The sequence below is a fragment of the Oryctolagus cuniculus genome, chromosome 1 (genome assembly GCF_964237555.1).
Source record: "Oryctolagus cuniculus chromosome 1, mOryCun1.1, whole genome shotgun sequence".
Lineage (NCBI taxonomy): Eukaryota > Metazoa > Chordata > Mammalia > Lagomorpha > Leporidae > Oryctolagus > Oryctolagus cuniculus.
In genome coordinates this window covers 51,870,662-51,896,646 of record NC_091432.1, presented here as the reverse complement: position 1 = coordinate 51,896,646, position 25,985 = coordinate 51,870,662, and the positions used below count along the sequence as shown (strand labels likewise).

Here is a 25,985-nt window from a genome sequence, read left to right as displayed (position 1 = left end):
GTAGACATCTGGTGGAGCATTAAACCTTTAGTGAAAATGCGAACTAAAAATGTTATCTCAAAAAGAAAAAAAATTTTTGTAGAGGGAGTATTTAAAATAGTTACACGAGAGGCTTTGGGCATAGAGACATGAGACATTAGAGTGTCTGGATTCAGTTCCTGGCTCCAGCTTTTGATTCCAGCTTCTTGCTAAAGCAAACCCTGCAAAGCAGTGGTGAGGGCTCAAGTAGTTGGGTGTCTACCACCAATGTGAAAGACCTGGATTCAGTTTCCAGCTCCCGGCATCCAATCAGCCCAAGACCATTTCAGACATCAGGAGAGTGAACCAGCAGACAGGAGCTTGCAGCACTTTCCCTCTCTCTCCATCTCTATGTGTCCACCTGCCCTCCAAACAAGCAAGTTTTTTTAAAAATAAAAAAAAATTATAAATGACAAGGGTACAGAGGCATAATAAAAGGAGGTAAGCCTTCAATCCTTCAAACAGATAAAAAATACCAGGAGACTCTGAGAAGCTATACACATCTAATATAACAGCTAAAGCACCATAAAAAATCTAAAACCCTCTAAGTACTATTCCTGTTCTCATCGTATTGGTTAGGAAATAAAGGCTGTATAAGGATGCAGATACTGGAAAGCAGTGAAAATGGGACTTAATTCCAAAGTCATCCGGCTCCAAATCCTGACATCCTTTTCCCACGCACCACATTAGAAAGGGCTTCTTACGATTAAAACAGCAATACATGGGGAGAAAAAAAATTTTTTTTTCACTAACCTCTGTTAAATAAAATGTTTAGAAGACCATTGGTTTGGACTAAGCTCCTACACCAAACCAAAAGTTCTACACCATCAAGCAGAAATTAAGTTGTTTATCTGACCTACCAAGAAACCAGGCAAGAGATAACAAATAGCCAAATGTCCCGAAAGGACAGTTTCTGCATGCAGGATAAGCAGTCTCCTCTGCTTTGAACTCTACAGGGGAAGTTACTCTGAAGTAACCAATCCATCTCTTGTTCTGTTTCTGCTTTCTTCAGCCCTCCTCTGCCTAGCTCTAGTCAACCACCTCTGCTTAGCTCCATTTTACAGAATGAAATGTTACCCAACCTTAGAATAAAAAATAAAAGCCAATTAAATCTTTACATTTCTGGTAATTCTGTCTTCTGACAGGTCTAGCTGAAATTTACATTGCTTTCAACACAACACTGCAGCAGCACCTGTGCTTCTGCCATCAGAAAGCAGATATTTTCACATAATACTTGTTGCCGAAAAGTCAGATTAACATTTACACTCAATGAGCTAGAAAGAATTGTTTTTAATATGCTGGCTGGTTTCCAAATGTAATTGCTTATGTTATAACCATATATTGTATTTTATATATTTGAAATAAAGGCTAGGCTTTACCAGACTGCCCAAAGATTCCTTTGTACAAAAAGGTTAGGAGGCACCACCTGGGGAACATTTCCGAAATTCTATTCAAAGTCTTACTGAACCATAGCTTCTACCTGCCAGCGGAATGAGAAGTGCCCTGCTTTTGAGATGACACCAGTTAAAAGGAAGAATCCCTACAATATTAAACCACAGGAAAAAAAAAAAATACTTTTCCAAGTTCTCAAAAACCAATACCAAAGAGTGGGCCTTTAAGATCACAATGAGAATCCATCCAAAACCAAAGGACCCCAATTTACACCTTGAGTTGATTCCTAAGTATCCCCCCCAAAAAGGAGATAATTCAAGCCTCTAAAGAACATTTATTCCTCCTTCCCAAACCCACCTCTTACCCATTCCACCCCACTTCCTCTTAAATATGCATTATAAGGGCGGGCACTGTGGCATAGCAGGTAAAACTGCTGCCTGCAGTGACTGGCATCCCATATGAGCGCCAGTTCTGGCTGCTCCACTTCCTATCCAGCTCTCTGCTATGGCCTGGGAATGCAGTGGAAGATGGCCCAAGCTCTTGGGCCCCTGCATCCCCATGGGAGACCTGGAAGAAGCTCCTGGCTCCTGGCTCCTGGCTTTGCATCAGTGCACCTCTGGCCATTGCGACCAACTGGGGAGTGATCCAGTGGATGGAAGACCCCCCCCCCCCTCTCTCTCTCTCTCTCTCTGCCTCTGTGTAACTCCGGCTTTCAAATAAATAAATATTTTAAAATATATATATATTATATTATAATATGTACATCCAAAGATGCCCTTAAACCACTTGTTCTCATCAACTTATTGAGAAAATTGACAACTTTTAAATATACAAGGTGATTATACTTATTAAGGAAATCCAAAATCCTAAGAAATCTGAAACTCTTTAAAGCAGCATGTCAACACTCAAAAAATGCTTTGATTTTCCAATTAGAGATGCTTAACCAGTGAAGTCTATACACATATTCCAAGACCTGAAAAACTCGGAACCGCTTTTCGAATAAGGGATACTCAACTTGCAAATACAAGTACTTTCACATCCTTATTGGAAGAACACAGAATTCCTTTTCTCCCTCTCATTCCATCTCTAAAAAACAGAAGTACCCAAATAAAAGCCAAGCCTTCAGACGTCAACCACTACAACATTCTTTTCTAATTCTATGCTCATCCAAATTTGGAAATAAAGACTCCTTTCATTCACAAAACAACCAAAAACGTATTTTGTAAATAAGTAAGTAATCCTACTCTTCCCCCCAAATTCAACTCTGATGAAAGTGTTCTCAGTGCAACAATTATCCATTTTATAAATGAGTACATTTCATGAGCAAAAAAGTCAACAGCACGCATGACTCTGAGCACAAGCGAAGCACATGATACTCCAAGTTTTCTTTTCACCTTTACCCACACCTACCTAAAACCACATTATGTGAGCATTCATTTTGCACACCTACAAAAAGTGTTAAGAATTTGTGCCGGGAAAAGTTAAAGGCATCATTTCTTCACACAGGAAATTAAGGCAAAATTAATCATCAGTTCCTGTAACCACCAAGATGAAATCAGGCACTGTGCTTTAAAGTAATCTTCAGAAACCGCGTATAGTCATTTCAGAAGCAAATCACAACACATACCCTTATACACACGTTCACATCAAACAGCTTCACCCACAAACTCAAATACAAATTTATTACTGTAAGAAGAATTGTACTCAGGTTTTATTTGCTGTCTGAGCAGACAAGGAGGAAAGAAAATAGTTTGCCACCCTGAAGAAAAACCCCTATAGAACATACTTGTCTCTGTCAACCAAATCATGATATCTCTTTTTTTTTTTTTTTTTTTTTTTTTTTTTTTTTTTTTTGACAGGCAGAGTGGACAGTGAGAGAGAGAGAGACAGAAAGAAAGGTCTTCCTTTTGCCGTTGGTTCACCCTCCAATGGCCGCCGCGGCCGGCGCGCTGCAGCCGGCGCACCGCGCTGATCCAATGGCAGGAGCCAGGTACTTCTCCTGGTCTCCCATGCGGGTGCAGGTCCCAAAGACTTGGGCCATCCTCCACTGCACTCCCTGAGGGGCAACCGGGACAGAATCCGGCACCCCGACCGGGACTAGAACCCGGTGTGCTGGCGCCGCAAGGCGGAGGATTAGCCTAGTGAGCCGCGGCGCCGGCCTCAAGTCATGATATCTTAACATCAAATGAAGTTTCCATTTAACTACATACTTAAGTCAATTCAAAGTAATTTCTCTTCTTAACTATATAATACCTCTGATGTTATAAAGAAAAATGCAAACACTATGCCTACCTACTTCCCAACATAGGAAATATTAGTAATATGATGGAAGATTTCTGCATCCCACCTCGCCCTTCACCCTCTCCCCCCTACCCCCTGCCAGCCATAATCATAGTGCGTTTCCTCATTCCCCCATCCCAAGAGGGAATCAATATCCCAGACTTGGTGTTTACAACACTGGTGTTTGCAGAATGAATGTGTTTGCAGTATAGACAAATCAGTCTTCTTAAGCTCTATTTTAGAGGAAGGAAGGATGCAGCCACATTTCTTTGCCCCATACTACCTTACACCAGAAGCCATCATTAGCAGCTAGTAGCAGAAGCACACTGGGTCATCAAGTGTGCTTTTGGTGGAACGACTCTTACGGCCTCTTCCCCAGACTCATACTTAAAACAGTCACATTCAAACAGAATTTCATGCAGAAAAGTATATATCACTGTTCTCGGCTCCTCTCTAGAAAATGCTGGCATTTTTGCTGCAATTTAACTTTAACTAGTACATAACCAAGAAGCAAGCTATATTTAGAAGCTAGGAAAATCAGCTTAAAAATGTCAGTTTTACTGTTTACTTGCTATAGGACTTGGGGCTTATTTCCTCTTCCTAAACCTACATTTCTTCACCTGTGGAATGAATATGTTGATAACCATATTGAGCTCCGTTTTTTTTTGTTTTTTGGTTTTTGGTTTTTTTGGTTTTTTTGTTTGTTTGTTTTTGTTTTCTTTACTTATTTGAAAGGCATAGTTACAGAAACAGATGTTTACCCACTGGTTCACTCCCCAAATGGCCACAATGGCCAGAGCTGAGCCAGTCCAAAGCCGGGAGCCAGGAGCTTCATCCAGGTCTCCCACATGGGTGCAGGGGCCCAAGCACTCAGACCAACTTCCACTGCTTTCCCAGGAGCATTAGCAGGGAGCTGAATCAAAAGTAGAACAGACAGGACTTGTTCAAGAACAGACAGGACTTGTTCCCATATGGGATACCAGCATTTCAGGCAGTGGGTTAACCCATTACGCCACAACACAGGCCCCACTGTGCTACTTTTCAATCATAAAGGGTTGTTATGGACATAAAGTGAAATCATGAATGCAAAAAATTCTCTGAAAACTAAAAAAAAAAGAAAATCACATATGCATCCAGTATCATAAAAGGCAAATGCCAATTACTACAAAAATCCTTAAGAAAGATTATTTTAAAGTTATATGTACCCAAATTATTTTGTAACTCATTAAGGAACCCAATGCTTTTACTAAAGCACTTAAAAGTACAGGTTGAGTATCCTTATTCTAAATGTTAGGGGCCAGAAGTGTTTTGAGATTTCTTTTAGATCTTGGCATGTTTGCACAGACTTCACCAGTTGATCATCTCTCATCTGAAAATGCAAAATCTGGGGCCTGGTGCTGTGGCTCAGTGTGTAAAGCCATCATCATCCAGCATCCCGCATCAAAACACCAGTTCAAGTCCCAGTTGCTCCACTGATGATCCAGCTCCCTGCTAATGCTCCTGGGAAAAGTGACAGAAGATGGTCCAAGTACTTCGGCCCCTGCCACCCAAGTGGGAGACCTGGATGGAGTTCCAGGTTCAAGCCTTTGGCCTGGCCCAGCGCCAGCCTTTGCAGCCATTCAGAGAGTGAGAGTGAACCAGCACGAAAATCTCTCTCCTTCTCTATCTGCCCCTCCCTCAATCCCTCCACTTCTTTTCTCCCACTCTGCCTTTCAAATAAAGAAACAAATTTTGAAACAAAGGAAAGGAAAAGGAGAAAACAAAATCAAATTAAGAGAAAAAGTTTTTGATATGCTTCAAGGGGCTTGCACTCTTAGAGGGTAAAGCCACTACCTACAGTGACAGCATCCCACATGGGCTGATTGCTCCACTTTCAATCCAGCTCTCTGCTGGGAAAGCAGTGGAAGATGGTCCAAGTCCTTGGGAGACCCGGAAGAAGCTCCTGGCTCCTGGCTTCAGACTGGCTCAGCTCTGGCCATTGCAGCCACCTGGGGAGTGAACCAGTGGATGGAAGACCTCTCTCTCATTCTGCCTCTGCCTCGCTGTAACTCTAGCTTTCAAATAAAACAAATAAATCTTTAAAAAAAAGAAATGCTTTTAAATACAAAACTTTTGGCCGGCGCCGCGGCTCACTAGGCTAATCCTCCGCCTTGCGGCGCCGGCGCACCGGGTTCTAATCCCGGTCGGGGCGCCGGATTCTGTCCCGGTTGCCCCTCTTCCAGGCCAGCTCTCTGCTGTGGCCTGGGAGTGCAGTGGAGGATGGCCCAAGTGCTTGGGCCCTGCACCCCATGGGAGACCAGGATAAGCACCTGGTTCCTGGCTTCGGATCAGCGCAGTGCGCCAGCCGCGGCAGCCATTGGAGGGTGAACCAGCAGCAAAGGAAGACCTTTCTCTCTGTCTCTCTCTTCTCACTGTCCACTCTGCCTGTCAAAAAAATTAAAAAAAAAAAATACAAAACTTTTTGAGCCAATATGCTGAATATGCTGTTCGAACAATTCCATATTTGAGTGTTTCAACACCCATTCTCAGATGAGGATGCTCACCTATACTAACAGTGTTGAAACAGCACTTGATACTTTCAGTCTGTTTATAATGTAACAACTAACTTCTACAATAACTAACTTCTAAGTAATTTGTTCCAAATTCTATAATGAATCAAGACTCTGACTTCCCTAGAAATGATGATTAAATGATAATTAAATGATTAATGATGATTAAAAACTGTGGGGCCTGTGCTGTGGCGCAGAGTTAAAGCCTTGCCCTGCAGCGCCAGCATCCCATATGAATGCCAGTTCGAGTCCCAGCTGCTCCACTTCCGATCCAGCTCTCTGCTATGGCCTGGGAAAGCAGCGTAAGATGGCACAAGTGTTTGGGCCCTTGCACCTACATAGGAGACCCAGAAGCCACCGCTGGCTGCAGCTCCGACGACTGCGGCCATCTGGGGACTGAATCAGTGGATAGAAGACCTTCTTCTCTGTCTCTCTCTGCCTCTGCCTCTCTGTAGCTCTGCCTTTCAAATAAATAAATCTTTAAAAAAGGGGGGCGGGGGCCAGTGCCGTGGCTCACTTGGTTAATCCTCTACCTGTGGCACCAGTATCCCATATGGGCACTGGGTTCTAGTCCCGGTTGCTCCTCTTCCAGTCCAGCTCTCTGCTGTGGCCCGGGAGGGCAGTGGAGAATGACCCAAGTGTTTGGGTCCCTGCACCGGCATAGGAGACCAGGAGGAAGTACCTGGCTCCTGGCTTCGGATCGGCACAGTGCCGGCCATAGCTGCCATTTGGGGAGTGAACCAATGGAAGGAAGACCCTTCTCTCTGTCTGTCTCTCTCTGTCTATAACTCTGTCAAATATATATATATATATTAAAAAAAAAAAACTCCAAAAAAGGACAGATTTATAGATTTATTGTTAGACTATTATGAAAATGGGTAAGGGCCAGTGTTGTGGCCTAGCGGGTAGAGCTTCTGCCTGCAGTGCCGGCATCCCATATGGGTGCCAGTTCGAGTCCCGGCTGCTCCACTTCCAATCCAGCTCTCTGCTATGGCCCAGGAAAGCAGCAGAAGATGGCCCAAATCCTTGGGCCTCTGCACCTGTGTGGGAGACCCCAAAGAAGCCCCTAGCTTTGGATGGGTGCAGCTCCGGTAGTTGCAGCCAACTGGGGAGTGAACCAGCGGATGGAAGACCTCTCTCTCTCTGCCTTTCAAATAAATAAATAAATCTTAAAAAAAAGAATGGGGCCGGTGCTGTGGTGTAGTGGGTAAAGCCACAGCCTGCCATGCTGGCATCTCATTATGGGCACCAGTTCAAGTCTCAGCTCCTCCACTTCCAATCCAATTCTCTGCTACAGTCTGGGAAAGCAGAAGGTGGCTGAAGTCCTTGGGCCCTGCACCTGCCTGGGAAGACCTGGAGGAGGCTTCTGGCCCCTGGCTTCAGATTTGCGCAGCTCTGGCCATTGTGGCCATCTGGGGAGTGAACCAGTGGATGGAAGACCTCTCTCTGTCTGCCTCTCCTTCTCTCTTTGTTTAACTCTGACTTTCAAATAAACAAATAAATCTTAAAAACAAACAAAAAAAAGAAATGAGTCTTCCAATTCCACCAGCCCAACGAGACTAACATTCCATCTCCCAGCTTGAGAAAAGGCATGATCTAGTGTGAAGAATGTCATGCCCACAGTCAACGTGAGGACAGTTCTATTAAATGCTCAGGCAACAAAATACTTACAAACTGTATAAAAAGAATAAAGATCACTTTTTAAAACCTTAAGGGAAAAAAGGACAAAACAATGGAATTCATTTCCGCCAGTACTTTGGAATCTGAAAGGTTCCTATGTAGAATCTATTTCAGCCCCTTCATTTCACAGATGATGAAACATGGACCAAGAAAGCATCGATCATTTTACTGAATAAAGAAAGCAAAATAAAACTGGGGGCTTTTTTCCCTAGAAGAACATTACACAAATATTTTCTGACATGAAAAAATATGAGGATATAAAAAACAAATTCATGTCACAAGATGTACATTAGGGACAGCAAACAAATACGTTAAGGAAATAAGAAAGGGGACTACAGAGAAAAAGAAAAAAGAGACACAACCCCAAAAGCTAAAAAATAAGTAGTTATTAACCTGGTCTCCATCTCTACACACTGGTTTTTTGTTTTGTTTTTAATTTTCATTTTTTTTCTGAAAGACAGAGAACCGTTTTCCACGTACTACTTCACTCCTCAAATGCCTACAACAGCTAGGCCTGGGCCAGGCTGAAGCCAGGAGCCCAGAACTCAATCTGGGTCTCCCAGGTGAGCGGCAGTTCGAGTCCCAGCTGCTCCACTTCCGATCCAGCTCTCTGCTATGGCCTGGGAAAGCAGCGTAAGATGGCACAAGTGTTTGGGCCCTTGCACCTACATGGGAGACCCAGAAGCCACCGCTGGCTGCAGCTCCAACGACTGCTGCCATCTGGGGACTGAATCAGTGGATAGAAGACCTTCTTCTCTGTCTCTCTCTGCCTCTGCCTCTCTGTAGCTCTGCTACAAGAACCAAGTTCTTGAGCCATCATCTGCTGCCTCCCAGAGTGTGCGTTAGCAGGAAACTGATTCAGGCGCAGGGGAGCCAGGACTTGAGCTAGGCATTCTGATATGAAATACGGGCATCCCAAGCCATGACAACTACTATGCCAAGCCTGCCCCAAGACATTTGCTAATTACAAAGGCAACAGTATTGTTTTAGTGGTTAATTAAGTAATCCGATTTCATATCATCAGATTGGCACAAAAAGACAATATGTGTATCTTTAATAGAATGTACCAGAGGACACATGAACCTCTGATATTTCTACCATATACCCAATTTGATTTGAATAAAACATCAAACAAAATCAAATCATGATATATTTTACAAATAACATCACAACTAGAAAGATATGACAAACAATAAACAGAACACGTGGTCCTGGGTTGAAAAAAATTTGGGGGAGAAGGCAGCGGCAGCATTGTGGAATAGCAGGTAAAGCTACAGCTTACAACGCCAGCATCCCACATGGGTACAGGTTCCTTCCCAGCTCCACTTCTGATGCAGCTCCTGCTAATGGCCTGGGAAAAGCAGAGGAAGACGGTGCAAGTGCTTGGGCCCCTGCAGCCACAAGGGAGACCTGGATGGAGTTCCTGGCTCCTGGCTTCGGCCTGGCTCTGCCCTGGTTGTTGCAGCCAGTCGTGGAATGAGCCAGCAGATTAAAGACTTCTCTCTCTCTGCCCCCATATCTCTGTGTAAATCCTTCAAATAAATAATTTTTTAGAGAGAAAAAAATTGCTGTAAAAGACTTTAGAACTAGTAACATTTAAATAATGTAAATTAAATAATGGTGTTTAATTACCTGATCCTGAGAACTAGATGAAGGTTGTATGAAAGACTTTCTGTGTGAAAGATTTCTTTAGGTAAAAAAAATACTGAAAGGGCATGATTTCTTCAGTTTATTCTCCAAAGATTCAGAAAAAAATGCACAGGATACTAATGAGGAGCACACAAGAGGAGCCCCTAGTAACACTGGATAATCCCTCAGCGAAGGCTCCCTGGAGAAAATATGTACCATAGTTTGGAAGATACCAGGAAGTGACAGGGTAAGAGGACACAGCCTCAGAAAAGACGTGGATGTACACTTCACACAGATTATGGCCAAGTACGAACAGACCATGTTTATCCAAACAGAGTTCAAATGTTCTGTGTGAAAGCAGGACTGCCAAGTAGATATGGGATCAGTGTGACAGCAGACTTTCAGTACACCCAGCAAGTCTGGGGGCTGATGGGGAAAGAGCGATAGCCAGAATGGAAGTACTGAGAAACAGATCCTGAACCACAGGACAGTGCAGACAGGGAAGTAAGGGGGTGCGTTCAACAAAACTTCACTCTCTATTCAACCCCAATGCTTCAACTAAATGGAAAACACTTCATGAACCTGTTATTGAAAAGTAAATTAAAAACTTCTATGATGATATCATTATTAAAGTAACTTGTTAAATGCTCCATATTAGTCATTACTAATTCAATGTATTCTTCAGAGGCACCTGCCTCTAATTAAAAAGTCAAAACTTAAAACCCTTTGTAGTACAATTTAGTTACCATATAGGATAGAAAAATATATTAAAGTCCAACCAACCAACCACTCCAACAAAAACAAAAGCCTATGTAAGTTCTATAAAGGCTATAAAACACAATATTCACTATGTTCCTAAATTAAATATATGAAATACATGAAACTTGTACAAATTAAATAAATTTTTTTAAAAACACAATATTATGACTTTTCATTTTGAAATTCTATGGAAGTTTACTAATACAAAGTAAAGGTTAAAGTAAGAAATTAGAAGATTTCATTTTCCAGACATCAGCCACATCTTTGGAGGATATCATTATAATCTGGTACTTGTCATTGTTAAATACTTGTCTCCTGTAAATACTTCACAACTGCAACATTTATTCACACAAATAATTATAAATTCAACAAGGCTTAAGTCTACTAGACATAATCTCTTTGGGGTTATTCTAAGCAAATAGCTACTGACAGACATAAAAATGAAGAAAATACCAGGATCCACTTTAATGAAAGTATAGAATGTTGCAAAAGGTTCTATTTAAAAAAAAAAAAAAAAAGGAATGTGGGGTATTCTGTGACAGGCCAGCAAGACAGCTGGAAACAAAGCTGTGGGAGCAACAGCTGTGCACCATGTACTGTTCATCAAAACCACAAACTACAGTAACCCATGTCCGACAACTTCATCTGCCTAAGCTCAGCCAATAGCTTCTTCCTGAAACTGTCTCCTGCAAAGAAATCTAAACTCAATACACAATTTGCAGTGACTTGAGGAAGCAGGGGAAAACAAGCAAACAAAACAGATTCTATCTTTAAATGTAAAATTAAAAACTTAGCATCACAATCTAATATCCTAAAAGACAAGGTGTTAAAAATAATAAAATAAAAGGCAACGCATTCCACACTATTTTCACACCTACTAAAATTATGATCACAGAACCTTTCAAACTTTATAATGGTAAGAAAATAACATTCCCAACATCTGATGAAATTTGAATTTCTAATACACAACCTCACCATTCCTATCCCATTCTAAACTTTTAACTGAATGAAAAATGCTTATCATAATGATAAGAAATTCTTAACAATAAATCTTTTGATAATTAAAAAGTAGTTCATTTAAACCAAGTTGTTGGCATAGAATTTCTACACCAATATCTGAAAATAATAATTCATGTAGCGCCTAAGTAAGCTATTATAATCTGTAAGTTTTCATTAAATTAACAGACTTACATTGTTTTACATTTTTTTCCATTTCTTTATTCAAAAAAAAAAAAAAAAAAAACAGAAATCCCTCTCCAACTTTAAATTTACTCCTTTTTTAGTTTAACCACTTGCACATAGGCACCTAAGAGTGCACACATACATAAGGCAATGTTTCCTACTTTATTTAGCTGACATATCTTAATATCAGAGATGTAAGGGACAAAGTTCTAAAGTTAATAGCAGCATACGTTTCCCACATGACTGTTCAGACTTAAATAAGATATCCAGTGCAAATCTTCCTTTGCAGTTAGACTGGCCGGCCTACTTACTATTCATTTCACCTCAGCTAATAAACTGCTGACTGTTGTAATATCAACCACATGTTGTCATTTAACCAAAAACAAAGCATTAGGAGAAAACCCACCAAGAAGCTGGACAAAAGAACGAACTCTTACTGTCACATTTCCTGAGTCAGAATTTCCACAGAGAAAGTAAAACAAGGATCATCTCTAAAGACTGTATTAGATAAAACTGAAAGCTATGAAGCAAGTGCAAGAACTTCTAATACTCAAGATTCCAGGGCCAGCGCTGTGACAAAGCAGTTAAATCTAGCAGCACCCCATACAGATGCCGGTTCAAGTCCTAGCTGCTCCACTTCCGACTCAGATCCCTGCTAATGTGCCTGGGAAAGCACCAGAAGATGGCCCAAGTACTTGGGCCCCTGCACCCACGTGGGAGACCCGGAAGAAGCTCCTGGCTCCTGGCTCTTGGCTCCGGATCAGCGCAGCTCCAGCTGTTGCGGCCAATTGGGGAGTGAACCATCGGATGGAAGACCTCTCTCTCTCTGCCTCTCCTTCTCTTTGTGTGTAACTCTTTCAAATAAATAAACAAATCTTTAAAAAATTAACATATAAAACAACTGTGAACCAGACACAGAATCATTAGCTAAGCCAAAATCCACATGTGAGAAATGAAAATTGAACCCAGAAAAGTTAACATGATGTAACCAAGGCCATATTGTCCTGTAGTGGCTGAATTAAATTTTAAATCTTGACATGTGAACTGTCACTTCATTATATGAACAGTATGAATTCATCTGGGTACCGGACCTTCTAAAAATGACAAAAAAAAAAAAACCTATGGCAGCTGTAGTGCTAATTTCCATTACACATAAGTAGGTAAAGCTACAGGAGCAATTCCTCTGAAGCAACCTCTACTACTGAAATTATCACAACACTCTTAATGCAGGGTGCAGGGAGGGGAGTAAAGTAATAAAGTAAAACAGAATGATAAGGATAAAAACAAATTTGTCTAGATTCCAATATAATAATCCAATTGCTTAACTTCCCTACTAGATGAGACTCTCAGGTTTTTATTTATTAAAAGGCAGAGCAACAGAGAGATAGTGGGAGAGCTAGAGAGAGGTGGCTTCCCCCTGCTGGTTCACTCCCCAAATGCCTGCAACAGTCAGGTCTGGGCCAGGCCAAAGCCAGGAGCCAGGAACGCCATCCTGCTCTCCCACATGAATGGCAGGGGTCCAGGTACCTGGGCATCCTCCGCTGCCTTCCCAGGTACATTAGCAAGGAGCTGGATCAGAAGCAGAGTAGCCAGGGCTCAAATCAGCACTTCCAAGCTTCAGCTTAACCCACTGCATGCCACAACAATGGGCCCTCTCATTTTTAATTTTTTAACCATCATATCACATATCATCTACACAAGCTTGATACAAATGACCAAAAGAGGGTGAGAGGGATTATATACAATGAAGTCAAGCAGGATGGGCAATATTAAAGTTACAAGATGAAATCCAAAGTAAAACACACATAGGAGTGATATTATTTAATGATAAAAGGGGCAAAGATTTAATCATCCTGAGTTTGAATGCCTAATAATTAATAAAAGAAAACAAAAAGAGAAATGCAAAGAAAAAATTTAGTTTTTGTGAGAAATGTAATATAATGTGAGAAATGTAATAATGAAATGTAGATTCACATTAAATAAGTGTGAAAAAGCAAAGAATATGTAAGATTTTTTTAAAAAAATCAAATTTAATTTTACTGAATTTGTGTGAAACTCTGCACCTTATAGCTATAAATATCTTTCTACACTCATGTTCTTGGAACAACTTTTAAAAATCGATAGTAAGTGTTGCCATTAAAAGTTGTTAGAGTCGAGGCAGAATCCTTTTGCTTCAAAGCCACTCCAATTTCTACATGCACAGCAAGAAAAACCTTTGTCTTGATTTGTATTTTACAAGTTAACAATCACATACCTGCCTCCAGAGCCTCTTCCACTTGCCTCAGCACAAAGTTGAGACGTGAAGGATTAAAACTCATCCTTCTAACCATCTCTAATTTTCTAAAACCGTATCTCTCAGCCAAAACCCTATCTGGCTGTCTTAGAAATTTCAACAGAATTTTTCGTTTGTTGAAATCCTGCTAGTTATAGGTCTCCAAAAGAAACTGAAGCTTCCAGTATCAACTTGCTCTTCAGCATCAAAACACAATGCAAGTCTCAGTAACCCAAGGCAATTCAAAGGATGACCAGTTCTTCACTTCCAGTAGCAAAAACACCTAAGGACAGTGCGTCAGCAACAGAAACAAAATATTTATTGTCTTCTACACAAAGAAACCTACCCTAAAAAAGTTGTTTCATTAAACCATATCAAGCTTTCAAAAAACATACTACTTTTGTAGTCTTAATATGAGAACACTGTCACTATTTAATATCAGATCGCGATATCAAGGGCATTAAATCGGCTGTGGAGCTGGTCATTATCTGACATTCAGAAAATTTCAACAGTGATAGAAAAGGCAAATCTGACAAATGGTCCTAGAATGGGGCGTATCTTGTCCTTTTGTGATGATTGATTTAAAACATGATATGAAGACTACAAAGAGCCAATGCACAAATAAAGTACACTCCAAAAGATAAATGAGAAAATTAGTAGAAAAATGGAGAAGAAAATCCTCCAGAAACTGAGAGTGCTTCATCACTCTCCTAGGAAAACTAATGAACCAAGAAAACCTCCCAGTCATACCCTGATAAATGTTTCTGCTTCCAATGATAAGGGAATGCCGCAAGCATGCAAAAAGAAAAATTATTTCTACAGGACAGAAACTTGAAGCCAGCCAGATAAATAAAGCAGTACTTCTAAAATACAAGCACTATTTGTATTTTGTTTTAATGCAAAAACATATGACAGAACACTTGATATCCAACCAAATCATCATTTATCATGCATAACTAACTGTAACCTTACACATCTACTCAGGCAAAAGGACTTGAAAGTAGTGATCTTTGCATCACAATTCAAAATAAAAACTGTTTGTACAACATGGTAACTATAATATAAAAATAATTTGAATAATTAAAATTTTAAAATAATTTAAATAATTTAATAAAATAATTAAAATATTGTATTCTTAAAAAATATTGAGTAGATGTTAAGTGTGTTTACTACAAAAAATGGTAACTATGAGACGGAGCATACAATAACCAGTAGATTTTACATCCCCCATCAGAGTGCCAGCAGGAGTCCTGGCTGCTACTCTGCTTTTAACATAGCTTCCTGCTAATTTGCCCGGGAAAGCAGCAGATGATGGTCCAAGTTCTTAGGTCCCTGCCACCCAGTTTGGGAGACTTGAATGGAGTTCCTGGCTCCTGGCTTTGGCCTGGCCCAGTCCTGGCTATTACAGGTTATTTGGGAAATGAACCAACAGATCCAACTCTCTCAGCCTCTCCCTCTAATTTTGCCTTTCAACCAAACTTGTAAAAGAAATCTGCACCAAAATTTATTTTTAAATTCCATTTTCCACAGACTTTTTGAAGTGTCCTGTTCACAAGATACGCTTGCTGACTGAGTTCATGGCCAAAATTCGTACTGGCGTAAACTAAATTTATCAATCTGTCTCTCTCAAAACACCTGGCTACAAAATTAAATGACTTTTTTCTTCTAAGAGAAAGTCGGTCTCCTTTACATCTTAACTGGTTGCTTTAGCCTGAATTTTGTTCAATACCTAGCTAAGGTGATTATAAAGACTAGATCTTATTAGCGTAACTACCTGACCTCAAATGGGACAGTGTTTCCATAAACAAAGAAAGCAGAAATCGCCTCAAAACATATTTCTCAGAGAAAGTATTCCATTGTTAAGCAAACAAAACAAACTCTGCTCATTACCACTGCCTAAAGCAACATCAGACACCGACTGGGTGGTCAAGGTGTGACGGACAGTCTTCTCCCCAGGAACGTTATTTTCCCCTTGATAATTAGCAATATATGGGAAGACACTTTGAGACTATTTTAACATCCAAATATTCTCAAACTTTCACCTAGTTTGAACATCCACTTATGATTCTTACTTGAAGCAACTGTTATGACTGCAAATGGTGATTTTCCTGTTTGTTCATTAGTCAGACTTCTACATAGAGAATTTTGCATTTATTTCTCACTACGGCATTATTGATTACTTATGGGCAACAATCAATTATTGCCTTATTTACCTCAATATAAGCCAATGGGAGTTCCAGGTGGGTTCCTACAGCTGTCTGGCATGTACTCATCACTTCGTCAGCACTTTCTCATTTTTTGGCCCTACGAGATGCTGCAAGTGGGGCAGGAGTTGTGATGCAGTGGGTGAGCCATTGCTTAGGACGCCCACATCCCACATCAGAGTGCCAGGTAGGGTCCTAATTACTATTTCTGATTGAGCTTCTTGCTAATACACCCAGGAGATGCCCAATGATGGTTGAGTGCCTGTGCTCCTGCCACTCATGTAGAAGACCTAAATGCAGTTATTGGCTCCTGTCTTCAGCCTGATCCAGGCCAAGCTGTGTATTCAGGAGTGAACAAGTGGATGGAAGATCTTTTCCCTCTCTCCAACTCCACCCCCCAACACACACACTGTCCCTCTATCACTCTCTGAAATAAATAATCAAATTTAAAAAAAAAAAAATGGGGCCGGCGCTGTGGCATAGCGAGTTAAAGCCCTGGCCTGAAGCGCCAGCATCCCATATGTGCACTGGTTCTAGTCCCAGCTGCTCCTTTTCCAATCCAGCTCTCTGCTGTGGCCTGGGAAAGCAGTAGAGGATGGCCCAAGTCCTTGGTCTCCTGCACCCACGTGGGAGATCCAGAAGAAGCTCCTGCCTTCGGATCTGCGCAGCTCCAGCCGTTGCAGCCATCTGGGGAGTGAACTAACGGATGGAAGACCTCTCTCTCTGTCTCTACCTCTCTCTGTAACTCTGTCTTTCAAATAAATAAAATAAATCTTTAAAAAAAAAAAAAATGCTCCAAGCTCAGCTTATTCCTACCTGAGTCCTGGAATAGTCATTTCCTCCTAGTAGAGACTGGTATTTAGAAACCAAGATTTTGGGTGCCTGCACTGTGGCGCAGTGGGTAAAGCCACCACCTGTGGCACCAGCATCCCATACACCAGTTAAGAGTCCCAGCTATTTCACTTCTGATCCAGCTCCCTGCTAATGTGCCTGGGAAAACAGCAGAAGATGGTCAAGTGCATAGGCTTCTACACCAACGTGGGAGATCCAGACAAAGCTCTTAACTCCTGGATTCAGATCAGCCCAGCTCCAGCCACTGCAACCATTTGGGGAGTGAATCATCAGATGGAAGATATCTCTCTCCGCTTCTCCCTCTCTCTTTGCCTTTCAAATAAATAAATAAACCTATTTAAAAAAATAAGGAAACCAAGATTTTCAGCTCCTCTCAACAGACACACAGCTGGAAAAAGATGTATAGTATAGATATGTGCACGTGTCCACCCATAAACTATATTTCTATATCTATATACTTAATATATCTATATACTTTAAACCATGTGCTTTTGCCAATATTTTCAATTCCAAGCAAACATCAGAGTTCATTCTAACCTTTACCCCTCAATATATTTATTTGCTAAATCATAGTGTGGACAACTGCAAACACATACCTCTGTGTCAAAAAGAAAAATCTACTAACTAGAGTTCAGTGTTTCTTTCAGATTCTTTTTGTAATTATCCTGAGGGCATAGTCCAAATACTAGGTTCAAAAATTACCTAAAGTTATGGGGCCGGAGCTGTGGTGCAGCAGATAAAGACTCCGCCTGCCATGCTGATATCCCACCCATATGGGAGCCAGTGTGAGTCCCAGCTGCTCCACTTCTGATCTAGCTCCCTGCTAATGCGCTTGGGAAAACAGTGGAAGATGGACCAAGTAAGTGCTTGGGTCCCTGCACCCACAGGGAAAACCCAGCTGAAGTTCCTGGATCCTGGGTTCGGCCTGGCCCAGCCCTGACCATTGTGGCCATTTGGGAGTAAACCAGTAAATGGAGGATCTCTGTCTCTCCCTCTTTAACTCTACCTGTCAATTAAATATTTTTTTTAAAAAAAAGTTACCTAAGTTAGTTTTTTCTTTCACCGCCTCACTACGGTTATATTATTCATTTGAAATTAGGTTCAGTTCATTTGTTGTTTGTATTCCACCTTAAGGTGTTTTTTTCTTCATCAGCTGATTTTATTGCAGGGTTTTCTATTTATATAGTGAGTACGTGAAACATTAACATAGTTCCAAAGTCAGAGATCCTCAGAAGGGTCACTGCCCGCAATCCTACCAAAACTCTCTAGATAACTAATCTCACCGATCTCTCATTTACCCTTCTGGTGTTTTGTTTTTGCTCCAAGGAACACACTTTTTTTAAAAAGTTTTATTTGTATTGATTTCAGAGAGAGAGAGAGAGAGAGAGAAAGTAAATGAAAGGAAGAAATTGATTTTACATCCACAGGTTCACTCCCCAAATACCTGCAACAGTCAGGGCTGGCTCAGGCCAAAGCCAGGAGGCCAGAGCTCCAGTGGGGTCTCCCATGTGGAAAGCAGGGACCCATAACTTGAGCCATCATCTGCTGCCTCCTAGGGTACACATTAGCAGGAAGTTGGATTGGAAGTGGAGCCACGACTCAAACTCAGGCACTCTGATATGGGATGTGGGTGTCCCAAGCAGCTGTGCTGTAACACCTGCCCCCTTTTCTTTAAAGTTTTATTTGTGTATATATTTTCTTATCTACTTTTCTTATACAAAAGGCAGTATACTATACATAGACACTTGAGTATTTTACTGTCTTAACTGAACAATATATCTTGAAAAACACTCCACTGCTGAACCTTTCTCATTCTTTTTTACAACTGCATAATATTCCATTGGGTGAATGCAGTATGTTTTATTAAGCTATTGTGCTATCGTACAGGTTGCTTCTAATTTTTGTAATTACAAATAACATTACAATCTTGTGCGTGTGTATTTTCATGTTTATGGAAGACTATCTTCACAGCAAATTCCTAGATTCGAGGGTACTGAGTCAAAAAGTAAGCATGTATATAGTCATATCAACATCCACTTTACATCTCCTAACATTCTTATACTACACCAAGGCTACATCATTTCTTTCTTCTAGGGAAAAAAATCCTCATGAGGCAATTTTAAACTACTAATATACACCAACAATAAACTGACTATAATTTTAAACTATGATTTAGAGGCCAGCACTGTGGCACTATATTATAGCAGGTAAAGTCGCCATCTGCAGTGCCGGCATCCCATAGGGTCACCAGCTCAAGCCCTGGCTGCTCCCACTTCTGATCCAGCTCTCTGCTATGGCCTGAGAACGCAGTGAAAGATGGCTCAGGTCCTTGGGCCCCTGCACCCACGTGGGAAAACCAAGAGGAAACTCCTGGCTTTAGATCATGACAGCTCTGGCCACTGTGGCCATTTGCAGAGTGAACCAGCAGATGGAAGACTTCCTGTCTACCTCTGTCTCTCTGTAACTTTGCCTTTCAAATAAATGAGTAAATCTTTAAAAAAAAAAAAAACTACAATTTAATGTCTTTTAATGCTGTATAATAAAGGACCTCATGTCTTTTATAAAGAACTAAAATAAAGTATAATTTATAAAACATCAAGCAATTCAGTCTAATTAGGTCTTTTGTTTTTAAATGAAAGGTCCCATTTCCAGTCTTTTCCTTTATATGTTATATGTCTTTTTCTTTTTTTTTAAAGATGTTTTATTTACTTGAAAGTCAGTGCTACACAGAGAGAGGAGAGGCACAGAGAGAGAGAGAGAGAGAGAGAGGTCCTCCATCTGCTGGTTCACTCCCCAACTGGCCACAACAGCCAGAGCTGGGCCGATACGAAGCCAGGAGCCAGCAGCCTCCTCCAGGTGCCCCCACACACATGCAGAGGCCCAACAACCCGGGCTATTTTCCACTGCTCTCCCAGGCCACAGCAGAGAGCTGGATTGGAAGTGGAGCAGCTGGGTCTGGAAGCGCACGCGCCCTTATGGGATGCCAGCACTGCAGGTGGTGACTTTATCCACTACGCCACAGTGCTGGCATCCCATAAGGGCACGCGCACTTCCAGACCCAGCTGCTCCACTTCTGATCCAGCTCTCTTCTATGGCCTGGGAAAGCAGTAGAAGATGCCCAAGTCCTTGGGCCCCTGCACCCATGTGGGAGACCTGGAGAGAAGCTCCTGGCTCCTGGCTTCAGATAGGCCCAGCTCTCTCTCTCAGTCTCTTTCTCTCTCTCTCTTTCTACCTTTCTGTAACCCTATCTTACAAATAAAATAAATCAATCTTTCAAAAAGGAAAAAAAAAATCCCATCCCAGTAGCTAACAGCCTGTCTTCTACCAAGAGAAAGCATTCTTGATCTACTCAACAGAAGAGTCCTCTACTAGACTCCTACAGCTTCCCATCCCAGCATAAACATACAAGCACGCACAAAGAACAAACAATCTTCCTGGTCTCCCATGCGGGTGCAGGGCCCAAGCACTTGAACCATCTTCTACTGCTATCCCAGGCCACAGCAGAGAGCTGGACTGGAAGAGGAGCGACCAGGACTAGAACCAGCACCCATATGGGATGCCAGCGCCGCAGGCCGAGGATTAACCTAGTGTGCCACAATCCGGCCCCAAGAATAGTTTTAAGACTAAGAGTCAAGATGAGAGAAATCAGCTAACTCCCTCCCCCAACATAACTCGACATCTGACAAACTGCTAAATGAATTGAAAACTTAAGATGCCAAAAGAACAGAAACTGGAAATTCTTTCCCTCTTTACATTTGTAAAACATGTATGGTCTCTTTTCAGGGGTGCCAGACAAAGCAGTGACCCAAACCCTCAATGGCTACCCCATTATTTCTTAAAATCAACTCCAACTGACAAAAAGAAGTTTCCCCAACTCAAAATGAAATCAACACCTAACACCCAAACGCCACACAGAAATGAGGAGAGTATGTGGTGGGAGCAGGAAGGGGAGGGTGGTGGAGACTTAAAGTAGAGCAGATTATGCTTTAAGGAAAAACAAGTAAATATCAAATTTTGTTTTGGAAGCACACCAAGATACAAAAGTAATGGCAGCAAAGAAACTCCGGTGGCAGCTATCACTTACTTACTCTGCAGATGGCACTGTGCCGAATGATTTGTGTGCATTATTCTCTTTACTCTGAAAATCGTAAGGGTGCTACTACTACTCTCCTTTTGCAAGGCTTAGAGAAGCTAAGAAACCCCACACTCTACGAAGAAAAAAACTGAAGCCCTCAATTGATTAGAGTGGATTAAGAAAGGACCAGATCACCTGGGCAGGGAGACCTAAGCCCCAGCATTCAAGGATCTCTTTTCGGCTCATCCAGGACAAAGTGAGAATCACTTCCTAACTGGAGTCTACTCGCTGTTTTTGTGCTCTATTCATCAGTAGAACTTAAAAAAAAAAAAAAAATGAGCACAGAAACAAGATCATGTAGACATACATGCTTAATAACATGAAACTTCACATTTCATAATTTGCTATATTCTTTTTAAGAAGAAAAAGTACCTCATTTTATTACCTTTCTTTCCTAGTTTTGCAGCCCCTTATATGCATAGAAAGTGAACTAAATCTAAGGTCAAAGAAAGTCAAGGCTAAGGGCAAAGTTATCTTTAAATTCTCCACGCTCAAACTTATTATTATACTTTTCCTGTTCAAGATTATGTAACAGAAAATATATTTTGAAAGTTACAAAAATAGTGTAGTTTTTGGGAGTCTTAAAAAATAAATAGGACCAATTTATGCTCTCCAATCTCCTACATATAGAACTGACCTCCTCTTATTAAAATGATTATTCTGCTATCTCTTCTTCCAGTTAGTACTCTAGACAATCACAGAATGAATTTTGACTCCCCAGGAATCATAAAGAGGTTCTATTAAGTGTAGATGATAAACAGTCATATTAGCTCTACATCTAAAGCTAACACATAAGGTACATAGCCTCATTATGTACTAGACACTGTTTTAAGTCACTGTTCTAAGCCTGCAGACCCACGAAATCATCTGGTCTGGCTCTGCCAAGAAAACTGTACGTGGGTTTCATTGAATCTACAGCAGGCTACTTTTTAAGTTGATCATTGTGTATGGCCCTTGAAAGATGTCATAAACATCCAAAAAGCCCTTGGAAGAAAAAAAGTTACCAGCCCCTGAAGCCTTTGACACACGTTAATTCATTTAATTCAAAGAGTTATTTCCCCAGCTTACACGTTGGGAAAACTAAGGTACAGAGACTGCCTAAGATTACCCAGGCACCAAGCTTCAGAGCTGGGACTCCATCCAGGTAGCCTGCTTCCTGCCTCCCTTTCTGACCTGCAGGGTCCTAAGTCACCTGTCCAGCCCACTCCCCAGTCTGCCTGCCTGCCTGCCTGCCTGCCCGCTCTGAGCTAGCACTACTCCACACTCCACTCACACAGGACATTTCCATCCTCCCCACCATCAAGCCGACGTGGTACTTTTATCAGTCTTTCCCACACCAACTTTTCCCCAGTTCTGAATTCCATCTACATTTAAACACATTCTAAAAATACACACATACAAGCATTAAATGTTAATTACTGCATGTATAGCATGCCCTAGATACATACTAACCTAAGATCCCTTTCACAATTTACAAGTTCTAAAGAATGTGTAATGAGCCCATTCCACTGGCCAAAAAATTAAGGTTCAGAGAGCCTACATATTGTTGCAGTGTTCTCACAGCCAATAAACAAGGAAGCAGGAGGCACAGACTCAAGTTTGGATGCCTCAAAGCCTCATGGAAATGCATATGATGAAAAAAAATGTACAGATTTCAAAATTTTTTGTACAAAAATAACCCTTTTATTTCAATTTTTCCATGAGCCTTCTGGAGTCCCCCCAACTTTCCATGTATTATTTCTTTGTTTACACCTTTGATATCTGTAGCATCCAGGTACTGTACTACCCATTCTTTCACAAGTGAATTCTAGAAAACCACTAGGAAGGCAGCAATTACTGTTCTCTTAATGGTTTCTAATACTATTTCCCAAAAACAAAAAGTTCCAATACCATTAAATAATTAACTTAGGGATCAAATACATTCGGATGGCCCCTCCCCCAAAGAAATACTGGTTTAAATATTATCGGTTTAAGTCTTTTAGGTAACACTACTAATCAATACTGGAATCCAGGCTTATCCTCACTCCTCAACCCAACCTTCTCACCTCCCCACTAACCATCTCACCAGCCCCCAAAGAAAGGGTTAGCTGTAAATTTTTTGCTAAATGTTTTGCCATCAGTTCCTCCCAGCCTCTTCCCCCACCCAGGGAAACAGCAACCTGAAGCATCTCTGGGTCGGCAGCCTGCTGAAATTAAACCAATCTCACCTCGTGATTTTTTTTTAACCCACTAATGAACATACTGTAATGTTCAGCACCTAAATGTGCTCTTTTCCTGGATGCAGGCGTTTTAGCCGTGTCCCACCCCGTGGAACAGTACAGCAGCAATTACTGCTCATCTACTCACTGTGGGAGGGGAGCATCCCATTTATGTTACACTACTCTGCATTGTAACGGCACAATAAGCCTTAACCGAAATGAAACAAGCGATTCCAACACCCGGTTAGTAACAAATGGGTGAAATGGGAGGCAGAAAAAAATATTTCACCATCAGTACTGCTGATACGGTTTAAAAAAAAATACTTTTGTTACCAGACAGAACAGGGTACCTTCCTTCCCTCCCAGCATAAGCCACACCTTTTAGGGTGACAAAAGCAGAAAGATATCTGGGTCTTCTCTCAAAGACCACGCAAACCTCTTCCCAAGAGCAAATTCTAAGAACGAAGAATTCCACCTCCCTTCTCTCTACCACAACCCTCTGGCAACCAGAAAGGAGCGGAGGTGGGCGAGACGGTGGTCAGGGTACAGAACCCACGACTCGGTTACCCCCAGCCTGACCCACCCCAAACTTCACCTTGGCACGGGGAGAAGCAGGAAGGCACCAGGCATTCCTAGGAAATAGTCTCACCCCTCTCAAGGAACATTTTTAACTTCCTCCGAACCACCATCCCCCCAGGGCGTTATCACACACTCCCACCCGGATTCACCACCTAAGACACGACTCGTAGGAAAAGCGCACACAAAAGAAAAACACACCGCTGGAAGCGGGCAGCTCCTGCTCAGCGCGGGCGGAGAAAGCCCGCAGACCACGCGGAGCCCGCGGCCAAGTCGCCACCGCGAGCTCACCGAGCGCGGCTGGCAAAGCGGCGCGCCGGGCTCCGGGTCCCCAGGGCAGGAAGCCCGGCGCGGCGGCACTGCCTCTCTCGGAGGGCTCCGGCCTCGGCCAGAGCGATAAGGTGGATCGGCGCTTCCCACCCCGGCAGCTCCGCCCTCCCGGCCACATTCCTGAGAAGCCCGACTCCCGGGACGGCGAGCCGGGCGCCGGGCGGGCAGGAGCGCAGCGCCGGCCCCGCGCCCGCCCCCGGCCTGCGCGGCGCCTCCGGGGCGGGGTCGCGGCAGCCGCCCGGCCACAGGTAGCGCTGGCCCCCGCCCGCCGCCGCCCCGGCGCCCCCGGCAGGCCCGCTCTAGGCACCTGGATAAACTGGATGGTGAGCGCCGACTTGCCCACGCCGCCTCCGCCGACCACCACGAGCCGGTACTTCTCCTGGCCGGAGCCGTCCCGCCAGCCGGCCGCGGCCATGGGGACGCCGCCGAGCCCAGCCCGGCCGCGCCGAGCCGCCGCTGCCGCCGCCCGCCCGCCTTAGGCCCGGCTCCGGGGACGTGTGCGGCCGGCGGGCTGCAGGCGAGCGGCCGGGCGGGGGTCCTGGGTGTTGGGAGCTGCCGCGAGGGCTGGTCTTCTCGGAGGCGCGGCGCCCAGGGCTGGCCGGGTCCCGCCCGAGGCGCGGAGAAGCGGGTGACCGCAAGGGCCAGGGGCGGCAGCGGCCGGGGGGCGCGCTCCTCTACGCGTCTTCGCAGCGCCTGGCGAACGCAGCCTCCAGCGCCGCTACAAATGGCCGTCTGGGGGCCGGGCCGCTAGACCGAGGTGCTGCATATGTATGAGGGGGCGGGGCCGGGAGGGGCGGAGCCGCGCCCTCCGTGGCTGAGATTCCGGAGCTGACCAAGGCTTCAGACCCCACACGGACGTACGTCTCTGGTCCCTAGCCGCTGGGTGTGTGCTTGAAAGTGTGGGAGGGGGAAGGAGACAGCAAGATCGTGTGTAAGTGCAATTGTGTATGTCAGGGACTGTGTGGATGAGAAATACATTATGCGACCGAGTGAAAAATAGAGCTGTTGTCATATTAACTCAATTTGCAGGAGCGCAAGTATCCTAAGAGTACAGATGGCAACCATACTAGTGTGAAAACAGTATGTGACAGTGATTGAGGATGAGAGCTGTCACAGTGATTGAGTGTGTGATGGGCTAGTGGTGCTGACAGTGTGAGGAATGTGACAGGGACTGCGCGTGGGGAATAAGCCACAGTGATGGAGCTTGTGGGGAAGAGAGTGATTATGCAGATTGCATATGTGTCAGGAGAGTGTCCTGGGAGCTCTGGGTGTGTGTGAGAAACGTGTGAGATTCTGCCTCTACATATGCTAGGTACCAGGCAGTCTGCGCCGTGCTAGAGCTGTGTCCATTCACAAGATTTTGTTCCTGCCCTCAGGGAACTTCTAGTCCAGTGGAGGAGTCAGCAAGACAACAGGCAAATTATAAGGCAGGATGACAAAGGATTACAACCACATAAGCATCATGTGATATTGGGACCAACAGAAAAACACTCATCCCAGGGGCGGGTGGTCAGGGAAAGCTTCCTAAAAGGTCTGAAGATAAATGATATGGGCAGATGAATAAGTGGAAGACAAACATTCCAAGAAAAGGAAAACAGGCAGAATTCAGAGTTAAAGAGGAAAGGACTGTGTCACGTAATTTCAAATGTCTCAGAAGGGTTTACACTCCAGTGATTGCGAATAAAAAGTCCTTATCTGTGTGTATGGCAGTGCAGCAAGTGCAGCAAGGATTGCAGCTCTAGGGAGAGGCAGGGTATAACAGTAATTTAGACTGTGCATTCTGGGGCAGACTATCTGGATCAAATCCTACCTATTCTATAATGGTATGACATTACAAACTTCTATGCCTCAGTTCTCTTTTCTCTAAAATAAGGAAAGGGAGGAGGAGCATTTGACATAGCAGTTGAGACAGTGGTGAAGACGCCCATG

General features: G+C 43.0%; 1 protein-coding gene across 2 annotated transcripts in view; it reads right to left on the bottom strand.

Annotated features, from left to right (window-relative positions):
• RRAS2 (RAS related 2) overlaps window positions 1-24,610 on the bottom strand; it is an 86,932-nt gene extending 62,322 nt beyond the window's left edge. Inside the window, exon 1 of one of the 2 annotated variants that reach the window (XM_051851741.2) lies at window positions 24,364-24,610. In XM_051851741.2, coding sequence (XP_051707701.1) covers window positions 24,364-24,471 — 108 coding nt within the window. In that variant the 5' untranslated portion in view covers window positions 24,472-24,610. Of the gene's footprint in view, window positions 1-23,927; window positions 24,091-24,363 lie in introns of those variants that run through there. The other variant, XM_070073155.1, reaches the window with a different exon arrangement.
• Window positions 24,611-25,985: the final 1,375 nt, after the last annotated feature.